Source organism: Cricetulus griseus, chromosome 3 (genome assembly GCF_003668045.3).
Source record: "Cricetulus griseus strain 17A/GY chromosome 3, alternate assembly CriGri-PICRH-1.0, whole genome shotgun sequence".
Taxonomy (NCBI): Eukaryota; Metazoa; Chordata; class Mammalia; order Rodentia; family Cricetidae; genus Cricetulus; species Cricetulus griseus.
In genome coordinates, this window is record NC_048596.1 from 50,835,295 (window position 1) to 50,848,402 (window position 13,108).

The window sequence follows — 13,108 nt, forward strand, 5'->3', positions numbered from 1 at the left end:
CCATTGTGTATATATACCACAGTTTCTTTGTCTAGTTGTCTTCTGATGGGCATCTAAGCTGATCCTATAACTTGACTTTTGTGACTAATGCTATAACATGGATGTGCATGCCTTCTGTGGCATTCCATTATATACCCAAGTGATCTACCTGGATTTTAGAGTAATTCTTTTGTTTTTGGTTTTATTGTTTATTGTTTGATTGCTTGTTTTTTAACATGAGGGACCATTATACTAATGTCCATAATTCCACCAGCTGAAAACTTCCACAAATTAGTGGTTATATAGCCAATGTGGCAAGGATATTTACATGCAGTGTCTGCTGTCCTGATATAACTTCAGCAGAGTTTTATCTATACTCACTTTACCATGGGTAAAAGGAAATTCAGAGAGACAGGAGAGCTGCTCAAGGATCAGTAATGAGCAGATGCTGTCTCCAGGATCTGAAGTCACAACTGCATGTGCCACACAGTCATATAACAATCATCCATCCCTTCCTCCCATAAAGCAAAAAGGAGCCCTAAGAGCTGACAGTGTCCTTTGATTCAGGTGAAGTGACACTAAACATTTAACATAGAAGGAAAAAATGTGTTTAACTATTTGGAATGAACAATGAATGTTAATCAAATGAAATGACTCTTCCTAAGCCTCTTCAGTAAGGATCAGAAGGCAATAGGCTTCCTCTGGAGCTTAAGGAAGAGGAAGGTCAACAGGAAAACCTATTTGTAAAAGGGTGTGTAGTCATGCATGGACCCTAGCCACTGGAGACCTCAGAAACAGGTGCAAACACAGTAAAGTTGCTTAAAATTGGAAAATAAAAGTTAAAACAAGGAAAGGACATAACAAAGGAAGATGAAGGAGAAAAAAGAGAAAGAATGAAAGGAGTGAGAAGAAGACAATGAAGAAGACAAAGAAGATGAAGAGGGGTTAATGAAGGAGAAAGGGGTATAAGGAGGAAGAGAATATCTTTTTAAAGATCAAACTATTATGCCATAATCTACATTATTTTTGGAAGCACTGAGGGATAGGTCAACAATTGTCACACATCATACTTTAGTCACATGTTTCCTTGTTTTGTACTAATAAATCATAGGCCTCTTTGGCTCTGTTTGATGTTCTCTCATGTTGTCTGGTACAATGCCACATTGCTCTCATGACTTGCATTCTTGTTTCCTGGGTGACACTAAGAAGTGCCCAAGAAATAAATAGAAGAGCACTGAGGTCTCAACTCCAGAAAGTTCCCTGAGCTCCATCTTGTACCAAAGACCAACCTAAAAGAGCTGCCTCACCATGAAGTTGGTCATGGTCTTCATGCTGGCCTCCATCCCCATTTGCTGCTACGCCAGTGGTGAGTTCTGTGGAAGGGTGGGCTGCTTTGGGTTTGCCCCCAGTGCTGGCCTGCATGGGATGTGTCATTTCTATGCAGGAGGTGCCATGGTAGCCACAGTTCTCCTGATATCCATGTCAGGTCTTGGATTTGCATATGAGATTATTTTACAGGAAATGGGGGAAGATATAAATGACCCTAGACCTAAATGGGTTTCCTTGAAATTGTACTTAGGAATCTCTTTAACTGTGGAAGGAGTTACTTCTCAACCTGCACAGGACATTGGGCCACTTACTTCCTAGTCCTGCTGGTAGAGAGGACAGTTCGCATTCCTCAAGTCTGTGTAAAGTAATGACAGAAGTAAAGCTTTGTCCCTGAGAATGCAGTCAGTACAAACATGTCACCGTGCAATAGACTTTGTATGATTCATATTGTTTATATTGTCTACTTCACTTATCTAAGAGGATGGAGCAAAATAACAAGAAGATGGAGTTCTCAGTTAACTTGATAGGAAAATCAGGGTTACACTTATGCTTAGGGTAAGGCTAGTTAATTTGAACCTACTTCCCGACCACTTTCTCTTCCACTATTTGACCAAATGACATCACTTTGAGTACAAAGTTTGTTTTATGATACTTTTTGGTGCAGATGATAGAAATAAGATATCATTTATGACATGATAGGATAATATTTATGAACTATTTTAAAATACTTCATGGGGTCCACAAAACAGCACTGACATGCATCATGGCTAGAAAAAAGAAAGACACAGCTGTCCAATAAGTACATAGAGCTTTTTTTCAAGACAAGGTTTCTCTGTGTAGCTTTGTAGACCACGCTGTCCTCGAACTCAAAGAGTTCTTCCTGCATCTGCCTCCCAAGTGCTGGGACTAAAGGTGTGTGCCACAACTGACCAGTTAGGCTTCTTGTTTCTTGTGTGTCATTGCTGACAAAGGTTGTGTGAGGGTTAACTTCCCTTTTTGGCTTGTTCGTGGCATGTTTTCAAGACCTGAAGGAATCTTGCAGTCTGCAGCCATTTTCTGCATGAGGATGCTTCAAGTACTAGATTTTCTGTTTAAGATGCTTTGTGATGCAGATGCTAGAGTTAACAGAGCAAAGTGGACAATATTCTAGTCATGATAGGTACAGGATATTTGAACATATTCCATGTTGTTCTCAAAATAGTAATGTGGCAGGCTTTGACCAATCAAAGACCCAAAATGCCTGCCATGCCCACCACTATGGCCTGCCATCTATCCAGTGTCCTTGCAGTGAGGGTTGTGTGGGTTTGGCCTCTTTTTGCTGTAATGTCAGGGGCAGAGTTTGCAGTTTCTAAGTGGAATCTAACAGCCTGCATTTTCTGTCCCAGATTTGGCAGTGCTCCATCTCCTTAGCTAATCTGTGTCTCTATTTGTACTCAAGAGGATGATTGGCATGAGAGGTAACCTCTAACGAGTTCTAATCTCCAGTGATGAATGTCATGTCGTTCCAGGTTCTGGCTGCAATGCAATGGACGATGCTATTGCGAAGACAATTGACAAGGATATGTCTCTGGAGGAATATAACCACGTGCTTAGTGCATACATATTTGTTACTTATGACAAAACTCCTGTGGAAAAGTTCAAGCAATGTTTTCTAGACCAGCCTAGGGAGACTCTGGAAAATGTTAATAGGATGATGGTAAATATCAATATTTCCCATTTTGCAATATATATATTATATATATATATATATATATATATATATATTCCCACTAATGGGGAAAAACCAGGTTCCAACTTTGTGACTAATAAGGTCAAAGCAAAACATGTCCATGTACTATTTTTGGATGATATAATTTGATTTAGTGGTGACAATTTGTTCAAGAAAGCCATTGAAAGACACAGTTGATTGTCCATCTTATTCTGAGGATTTTAAAACAATGAAGGAAAAACACAAAAATGAAGGAGATCACCCAGAGATCACTCTCTCATCCATTCCTTTCAAGTCAAAAAAAAAAAAAAAACACAGGTGTGCATACACACACATGCAGGCACACTCACATGAACACATACATAAGCATGTCATGAGAAAGAGAAACACCTCAAATTCTTTAGTCAGAGAAAAATACACTGATTCTCAGAAAGCCCTGCTTTGTGTCAGTGATCAGGGATCCTTTCATTGGGCACCAATAAAGAAAAGTAGAGAAGATCAGAGTTTTAAGAACAACATGAATAATGGTCTCTTTAAACAAAAGTAGAGCAGGAGAGATGGCTCAGAGGCTAAGATCACTGAGTTCAATTTTCAGCAACCACATGGTGGCTCACAACCATCTGTAATGAGATCTGGTGCCCTTTTCAGGGATACGTGCAAGCAGAACACTGTATGCATAATAAATAAATCCTTTAATAAATGCAATATAATATCAATATAATCTTCTCAAGTATAAGAACGTAGTTCCAGGAATTGATCTAAAGTGTCCCTGACTCCTTTTCAGCATGCTACATGTGTCAAAACTCAGGAATATGCACTGTTTATGTAAAACCACAGTAATACACAAGGCCTAAAAGTACAGGTGGGGCTTCTCTATTTGGTTCTAGTATATCTCATTTTTAGAACATAGAGGAATTTTTAAAGTCACCCTCTTTTTCTTAAGCAAAGATTCAATTGTGCAAATGTTGAGAGAATAATAGCAAAGCAGTTCAAATTGAGGGTCATTAAATACCTTCAGTCACAGACACCTCTAGCTTCAGATGGACAAAGAATGAGTTCCTATGAAAGCAGCTCAGGGGTTTTGGATTTAGAGGGGAAAGGCAATCAAGGAATGTCTTTGAAGAAAATTCAAAATTGTTTGAGTTTTGTTACTGCTGTTGTTTACAATTCCTTGTTTATCTCTTAAATGATAAAACACATGTCTATAATCAGATTTTTCTTTTGGACATTTCTGGAATATTTAATAGCAATTGAAAATATCAAAAAAATTTAAAAAACAAGAATTTTTCTCTTCAATATTGGGCTCTCCAGTCAAAGTTCAAAATTTAAGTCACTTCCTCATTTATTTTTCAGCAAGCAATATACAACAGTGAAGAGTGTTCATCATATTAACCTTCCACGAGATCTTTGGATCAGAAGCCAGCAGCTGATACCACAAATCATAATTTTTCTTTCTTGATTGTATCTTTCTGTCTATAAAGTGCAAGACAATTGTTGGAATCTCAAAGGTATTTCTTTCTACTTCATTAAATTAATTGCAAATACCAATAATGTTTTTGTGCTCTTTGAAAACTGGGGGCTTAAGAGGCCTGCTACCCTCCACTCTAGGACAAACACCCACAGCTGCCTCCCACACAACCTTAAAGGGAGATGAAGACAGGAAAGTGTCTCTAAGTCACCATGCATGAGTCCCCTCTCAGTAAAACAGCTCTGGCCTCTTTCTCACCACTGCCTCTATTCATCATCCTAGGCACTACCCTGCTGGGGTCTGAGGCTGGGACATGCTCCCAGCCCTGCTGCCACCAGGACTTTGTGTCTACAAAAACTAAAAAACAAAAATGGTCCCACATATGCCACTCAATCAGAGCTCAGGTTCAGGGCAAAAGAGCATATGATCATGTCATATGACGAAAGGGGCTTTCACAGACTTCAGAGGGTTTGCTCATTGTTTGTTTGGTTGGTTGGTTTTGGGTTTGTTTTGTTTTTAAGATACTTCCATTAATGGCAAGATGTCCTGATGAAGATAGGAGTCAAAGAAAATGGCAGGCATATTAAATGTTTCTCATGTCAAACTTCATAAAATGAAAGAACAAGCAGGACTCTGACACAGAAAGGAAACTGTCTCCTGTGATAATGAGGGAGGAGGGAAGTGTGTCTGTTCCCTAAGTGCTTTGCACTGGGTGCCTGTGGTGGCTGAGGGTCAGTAATGTCTCCCATAGGCTTGTGTGTTTGAACACTTAGTCCCCAGGTTGTGGAGACCTTTGGAAAAGCTATGGAAACAATAGGACACAGGTTCTCCACCTGCCTAATGCTACAGTCATTTAACAGCTCCTATGTTGTGGTGATCCCCAACCTTAAAATTATTTTGGTTGGTACTTCATAACTGTGATTTTGCTAATGTTCTTAGTCTTAATGTAAATGTCTGGTATGCAAGATATCTGATATGTGGTCCCTATGAATGGGGTCATGACCCACAGGTTGAGAAAGGCTACTTGAGAAGATAGAGCATTGCTGGAAGACGATTTGAGGTTATAAGCCTGGTCCCACATCATATGTTCCTTCTCTGCTTCATGCATGTGGATGAAAATGTGTTTAGCCAACTTCCTGTCCCTGCCGATGGGTCATCCCTGCCTGTCACCATCTCTTCCCTGCTGTGATAGACTCCATCACCCTGAACTTTAAACCAGATAAACCCATTCTTCCCTAACTAGAGTTGCCTGAATTTTCAGCCAAGAAAAACAGTATCAAAGAAATAAACTCCAAATAACACAGAAGTAAATCACGTTATCCCTGTTTGATGATAATCTGATCAATAATTAAAACAGACTCTATGAGAAACCTCTTACACCAGAGACATTCTATTAGAAAAGCATCAGAATGTGAAACAGAACATACAAAAGCCAGCAGCGTTTCCATATACCAGTAAGGAATACATTGAGAGGGAATTTAAGAAAGCAGCCAAGTGTTGGTGGCACAGGCCTTTAATCCCAGCACTTGGGAAGCAGAGGCAGGCAGATGGATCTCTGTGAGTTCCAGGCCAGCCTGGTCTCCAGAGGGAGTGCCAGGATGGGTTTAAAAGGTACACAGAGAAACCCTGTCTCAAAAAAAAAAAAAAATCACCAAACAGGATATAAGGCCAGGTGTTGGTGGTGCACGCCTTTAATCCCAGCACGCAGGAGGCAGAGGCAGTCAGATCTCTGTGAGTTTGAGACCTGCCTGGTCTAAAAGAGCTAGTTCCAGGACAGCCTCCAAAGTCACAGAGAAACCCTGTCTCGAAAAACCAAAAAATAAAAATAAAAAAAAATACAATGCCATTCAAAATAAAGACCTACAAATGTTCCTGCCCTAAATTCATTGCGACTGGTGTGATACAATAACCTGACAAAAAAAAACAACCTTAGTGAGAAAAAGTTTATTGTGATACACAAGTCAGAGTTACAACCCATCACTGCAGTGGAGTCACAGCTACAGAAGCTTGGAGCACTTAGTTCCATCACACCATGCCCAAGAGCAGATGGTAAGGAATGCATACATTCTCACTGCCTACCTGCTTGTGCTCAGGCTGACTTGGCACTTACACAGTTCAGGGCTCTCTGTCTAGGAAAGGGTGCTTCCTCCCACAGACATAGGTATGTCATAACCCAACAAGGCCTCACCAAAGCTACCCTCCAGGTGAGTGCAGACCTCATCAATGTGACAATCACCCAAGCAAAGAGGTGTGAGACTCCCACAGTGAAACCTATAAAACATTGAGGAAAGTAAATGAATAAAACATTAGACATTAAGAAAAACAAGTATCCTCATGAATCAGCCAAATAAATATTGTTAGAATATCCATATTTATGACACACATTGAATATCCTTCATGGAAGGCCTCAACTTCCCTAGGGAGCAGAAAGGATATGGGATAGGGGGTCTTTGGGCTTACAGGGGAGGAAGGGAGGAAATGGGAACTGGGATTGACAAGTAAATGCAGTTTGTTTCTAATTTAAATTAATGGAAAAATATCCATGTTACTGAAAAAAGCTATAGTTCAGTGAAATTCCTATCAAGAGTCCAAACAGTAATCTTTAGGGAAATAGGAAAAAACAAAACAAAACAAAAACCCAAATTTAAATGGAAACACAAAAGCCTCTGATTATCCTAAACCATGCATAAGAAAAAGAACAAGGTTAAAGCTGTCACAGTATCTTATTTACAGTTGAACTCCTGGACAATGGTACTGAAACCAGCTTGATACTGGTGTGAAAAGGGATTTAACCAATGGGATAATATTAGAAGAGTCAGAAATGAAACATTCATCTACAGCCTCACAGTTATTATGTCAAATTCATTAGGGGAAAAATTAATAAATTTCAGCTCAGAAAACTGCATTAATTGATAATCTACATCCCCCAAAAGTCATTTCAAAATATAACACACACAAATCATGAAATAGAAACTAATAACAGGAAAACTGAGAGGAAATAGTGACCTGGGCATAAGCAAGGACAGCTTAGGAAATTAGATCAAAACTGACAAACAGGATGACTTGAAAGCTTAAAAGTGCAGAAAGAAAAAATTGTCAAAGTGAATAGAAAACTGATAGACTGGGAAACACCCTCTGACTCTTCTTCATCTGACAGGGTAATGATTTCAGAACACTTACAGACACTGGTTATACATTGTTTCCACCTCTCTGCCAGAATGTCCCCTGAACCTTGGAAGGAATGAAATGGGTGTCATAGTCAGGGCTGAATGCTCCATCATCACCTGTGAGCACTTTGGCCAGTGACAAATTCTGTATTAACACTGCCTACTGTGGCAAACAGTTCTCTGATGAAGGCTGAGTACAGTACTCTCTGTGGCATAAATATGCATATTTAGGAGACAGTTTGACAATATCATCATTAGAAAAACAGCAATGGTAGATAACTCCCCATCCAGAAAAAAACAATGAATCTTCCATGGAGAATAAGATAGATGTGGTTATGAGTGAGTTTCTGCCACCCATTGTTGTTTGCACCAGGCTGGACTCAGCAGTATCAGCCAGGGATGCGCTGTTGCATTCTGGGCAAAGTAGCCATATGATTTTTTCATACACTCTTCTATGATTTGTGCTTCCAATAGTTGATGGAGACCATCATAGAAACCACACCTGGACACAATGTCTGCATCAACTGATTATGGGGAGTCCAGTCCAAATGGACACTTAGACACAACTCCTTCACCTATGGCTAAGACACGTTTTGCAAGAGGGAGCAGAAGGATTGTAAAAGATGGGACCAAAGGGATGTGCTGGGACAGACCCTCCTAGGAATAGCTGCAAATAGACAAATAGCTGCAAAGAACAATGGCAATATCAATGGAGGAATTAACAGGGAACTACAGTCAACTAATGACTGCTGGGAAGGAAGGAGAATTAATTACATTTCCCATGGATGAGCCCCTTATTGGTTACCCAATATAAAGTGGTCAGCCCTGAAACAGTACCCAGAAACAACAAAAACAGACTCGCTCAGGAAAGTAAAAGTTAGTGGCTTAGATGTCACCCTCATTCTGTTGGGTTTGATTGCTGCCTTTAATAAACTTCAGAAGTTTAATGGAATTTGCTTCCTAATCAGACCTAGAATTAAAAATAAGTAATATAATTAGAGCATTCATTATAAAATAACAAATTCTGTTTCCTGAAAATGAATTACGCTGTCATTTACTAAACAATTAATATATGCTATTGGTGCATAAGAATTGATCAAGGAGCTTCATGGAGCTTCAAGAAGCATGAAGAAGAAGGAAGTGGCAAGGGATGAAAGTCATGGGAATGTCAAGAAAAATTACTGAGGAAGAACCCTGTGTCCGGAGAATAGGAAGAACCTCAGAGGAAAGGGCCAGGAAGGCACATCAAGCATGGACTTGAAGAAATGGTGATGATGTTAATATTTCAACTCAAAAATGACTCAGATAAAGCAAGGAGAAGGAAAACGACAAAGAAGCAAAAGTCTCAAGCAGAAAACTGTGGGGCTTGCACATGGGTCAGCACCAGGTCCACACAGCACAGCACAGTCAAGGCCATAGGCTTCCCTTCTAGGCATGCAGTACTATCTGGGCATCAAGCTAAGGAGGTAAACCCGCAGCCAGGACACTGGGTTTCTCTAATGCTCTGGGTTCTTGGCAGTCACTGGGGATTTATCACAAGCACACTTCCCGATTCTCTAAAAATAATGGGGAGCAGCTGACATGTACATAGCACCCACTCCTCGTTGATCACCACCCAAAGGATGTTACACACTGTAGCTCATTTATGTCCCACGAGTCTGTGCTTTTTGTCTTTTTAAAAGAGCAGAAAGCATCGTCTCACAAAGGTGTTGGGTCTGAGTCCTCCTCACACTTGCACCTTTTTTATTCAGACAGTGAGGGGAAAGGGCTGCTGACTTCTCAAAGTCTGGAAGCAGTTTCCGCCCTGCAGGGTCCACTCCCAAGTCCTCTGGCTGTTCTGGGAATGACCAGTGACAGAAGAAAACAGTTCTGGAGTGAGAGGTTTCTGGCTTCCTGGAGCTTGCTCCTGTTTATCTGAGCATATGTTCATCTCCCTCATTTCTTGAGTGCCTCCAAATTCAAACCATCTGTTCTGTCCTCAGAGTCTCCCCTGTAGTCTGGAGGTATGGCTCACACATGAAATACCGGCAAAAGGAAGGCTGAAGCAGGAGGGTTACATGAGTCTGACACAAGCCTCAGCCTTGTAGTATAGGTTGGACAACTGCCTGGGCTACTGAACGGGACCCAGTCTCCAAATAGAAAACAAAACAACGGAAACAAAGGCACCCACTGACTCTGAGTCAGAGGAAACACTTCCTCTCTCTTCTACCTCCCAGAGCTCTCTATCCCTTCCTATGTTCCTGTCCTTTGCAGGTTTGTGTCTACTGAGGGTCTCTTCAGCCTTTAGGGAAGTATAAAGAAATACAGGTGTGCTCCCAAAATCAAGTCAGTACAAAACACTAAACACTGTGTGAGGAAGATTCTTTTTCAGGTGCTATAGGCTCACCATTGAGGCTGAGGCCCTCACTTCTGATAGCAGAGGGTATCCTAGAGAAATCACAGCAGAAATCACAGTCTCTCTAGAGAAATCACAGTCTCTCTAGAGAAATCACAGCCGTCCCTTCCACTCTTCTCAGCCCCCAGAACCACATGCAGACACATCAAGGGGAAAGCCAGTCCCTGCGGGAGCACCGCATAGGTGGCAGGTGTGGAGAAGGATGTGGTGATGAGTTCGGGTCTCTCTCTTAGAGAGGGACTTGAGAAACCTGGAGTCTCCTGCTGTGCTGTGCAGAAGGAACAGGCTGGGGATGGTGGCTCCCAGGAAAGCCAAGGCCTGAATTCTTCCCTGTGGAAGGGTCTGAGGAGTGATTGACGCTGCAGGGAAGTGGGGAGTGTAGGGAGTCCAAACATGAAGCAACAAAGCCAAAGCATAAAGCATCTAGGGAAGGAAATATATCAGTGGTTTGAATAACAGACATCTAACTTGGAAAAGATGTGTCCCAGTGCAGGGGCCTCTGCTGGAATCTCTGTGCTGTGAAAGTATACCCCACCCCATGTCTGGACTTCAAAAGAGCCTAAGGGGAGGGGCTGTATACATGTGTCTGATGTTGATCTAGCCTTGTGGGGGAGGGAGAATCCAGATCTACAGAATGACAGAGAACATGGGAAGGTGTTTGCAGAGGCAACCCTATAACTTTTAATTGCACACACTTAAAGATTATTTGATTTACTTGCAAGATTTTTAATAATAAAGTTTAAAATTTTAAAAGAAAATTTATAAGAGAACATTTTAATAGGGAAAATTTCCCTTTTGTGTAACTTGTTTCTGTAAACACACAAGTCACTTGAATTTCATTTTTTATGTTCATGTTTTTATGTTCCCTTAAGTATGACAAGTACTTTCAGTTGCCAAAAACTGTTAATATGAATGTTTGTTAAGTCCTCTGTGAGCCAATGGACACATGAGTCTCATTCTCTCACGGCATACATAACCTTTATTCCCCCGGAGAACATGAGTTTCTCCAGTGTACTACCCTGAGATTTCCAATTGCACCAGGCTTTGTTCCAGAAGGTGTCCCATAAATACTTGGATCAGGATTCGGGACATTCTTTGGCCATACCACCCTGAATGCCCCCAGTTGGGGCAGGATGTGCGGACATTGAGGAGTGCTAGAATTCTCTGGTCTCAGATTTGTTTTTGAAGCCTGGAGACCATGATTTGCTGACTAAGGGTCAGCAGCGCTGCTATCTGCTGTATTTGGTCCCCTGCATCTCCACTATGCCCTTTCTGGACCAAGTTATTGTCATTTGATTCCTCAGAGAAAAAAGTTACCAACAGGAGACATGAAAGTTAGAGAGTCCAGTCACTTTGCTCTAGACACCTGCACATCATGTGGAGTGCTTTTAAAAGGAATGAGAAGCTTCTAAAGGGGACCCCAGTAGATGACAAGCTGAGTTCACTAAGGTCTGAGGCACAGATAAATCATCATTAAGTCCTGGGCAAGGACACAGTGTTACATTTCATTGTCAGAGTCCTTACCTGACTTTGGACTAAAGGATCTGGCCATGGATTAGGAGATGAAAGCACACACCTAGGTAAACACATGGCTCCTTTCTGTCCCCTCCTAAACGAGCTTTGTTCTTGGCATCTTCAGGTTCCTCTGAACAAGAAGAAGAAAGATGTCAGACATAATCCTTACATTAAACAATGCACTCATTAATTGCAATTGAGAATTGACTTAGGGCAGAGAAAGAGCTAAACTGTGCAAATGAAAACTACTTTGAGATCCATCTCACCTGGGCCAGATGACTATCGTCAAGAGATCAATGAAAAGAAATTCTGACAGGGATGTGGGCAAAGGGAAACCTTCATTCATTGTTAGGGGAGTATCACCTGCTGGAAGCATAATGAAAGTCAGTGTGAAGTCTTCCTCACAAAACTATAAATAAATCTACCATGTGAGCCAGGTATACCACTCCTGAGCATAGAGACAGGAAGGACTCTGGATTACAGTGCCCACTCACTGCTGCTCTATTCACAATAGCTAAGAAATGGAAATACTGCAGACGTACAGAAACTAATAACTGGGTCGTGACAGTGTGGTAAATATGCTCAAGGAAATTTTATTTGATGCAAAGAAAAATAAAGTTTTGAAATTTGTAAGTAAATAATTGGAACTGGGGAAAAATTCATACTTAGTAAGAAAACACTGACTCTGAAAGATAATTTCTGTGCTCTTTAATTTCAGATCTTAACTTTAAATCTTCAAGTGCCTTTAGAAATCAGGTAAGCAGAAAGTGGCCATTGTGAGGGTGCTGAAGGGAAGGAGGATAGCAGAGCACAGGAAGCATGAAGAGAAGAAGGAGATGCGGTGGAGGAAAGGGTTAAGTAGGGAGGGGTTTGGGAGTACAGAGAGAAGGTGGGGTAGAGCAGGGGTAACTAATGCTAAGGATGCTTGAAAAAGCCATATGGAAACTTGCGATTTTAGAAGCTTCCACGTGTACATACAAAATAAGAGTTAAAACGGAGCCTCTCTATATAGAAAATTGATGATTATCAAACTGGAATTTCATTGTGAAGCTCAGGATGTCACCCTATGAGTTGTCAAAGAAATCACATAGACAACCACAATAAAACAGACTATTGCCATTGCTGTTAGTTACCCACAAGAATTAGATAGTAAGACACTGTAGCTAAAAACACGACATACTTGAATCACAAGTTATGATCAGTGAAGCTAGGAATTGTCTGAGAAATCCCTCCCTAGATGCTAGTGTTATTCATGGTTCCAGATGGTGCTATATGGACAGCCAAGTAAGAAAAACCTTTAACCAATTTACCCAGGGATGAACCCTGAGAGCTACAACAATGACTGACCTCGAAAAATCGCCCTTTGGTGCCAGGGTGATGGGAATTTTATGGGAGTAGCCAATGGCTTTCTGATTGAACTCAAGGCCCCTATATGTTTTAAAACTCGTGCCTGGTACTGTAAATCTGACCAAAACCTGTGGCTGAAGAGGTCACAGATGCTAGTCAAAACCTATTTTACTGGGGTTATTGTTGTTTTTGTTTTTGTG

At 41.0% G+C, this 13,108-nt stretch overlaps 1 protein-coding gene across 1 annotated transcript; it reads left to right on the forward strand.

Moving 5' to 3' along the window:
- The first annotated feature begins 1,287 nt into the window (after positions 1 to 1,287).
- Scgb2a2 (secretoglobin family 2A member 2) lies at positions 1,288 to 8,179 on the forward strand. Its single transcript, XM_035441588.1, has 3 exons — positions 1,288 to 1,342; positions 2,817 to 3,004; positions 8,126 to 8,179. Exons 1-3 carry the CDS (start codon positions 1,288 to 1,290, stop codon positions 8,177 to 8,179), a joined length of 297 nt encoding a protein of 98 aa, XP_035297479.1.
- Positions 8,180 to 13,108: the final 4,929 nt, after the last annotated feature.

Bases quoted from the DNA above. Each gene is read 5' to 3' on its own strand.
- Scgb2a2 (XM_035441588.1), top strand. From the start codon at position 1,288: ATGAAGTTGGTCATGGTCTTCATGCTGGCCTCCATCCCCATTTGCTGC. The intron at 1,343-2,816 runs GTGGTGAGTTCT...ATGTCGTTCCAG, and splicing joins CCCCATTTGCTGCTACGCCA to GTTCTGGCTGCAATGCAATG. The intron at 3,005-8,125 runs GTAAATATCAAT...TGCTTCCAATAG, and splicing joins AAAATGTTAATAGGATGATG to TTGATGGAGACCATCATAGA.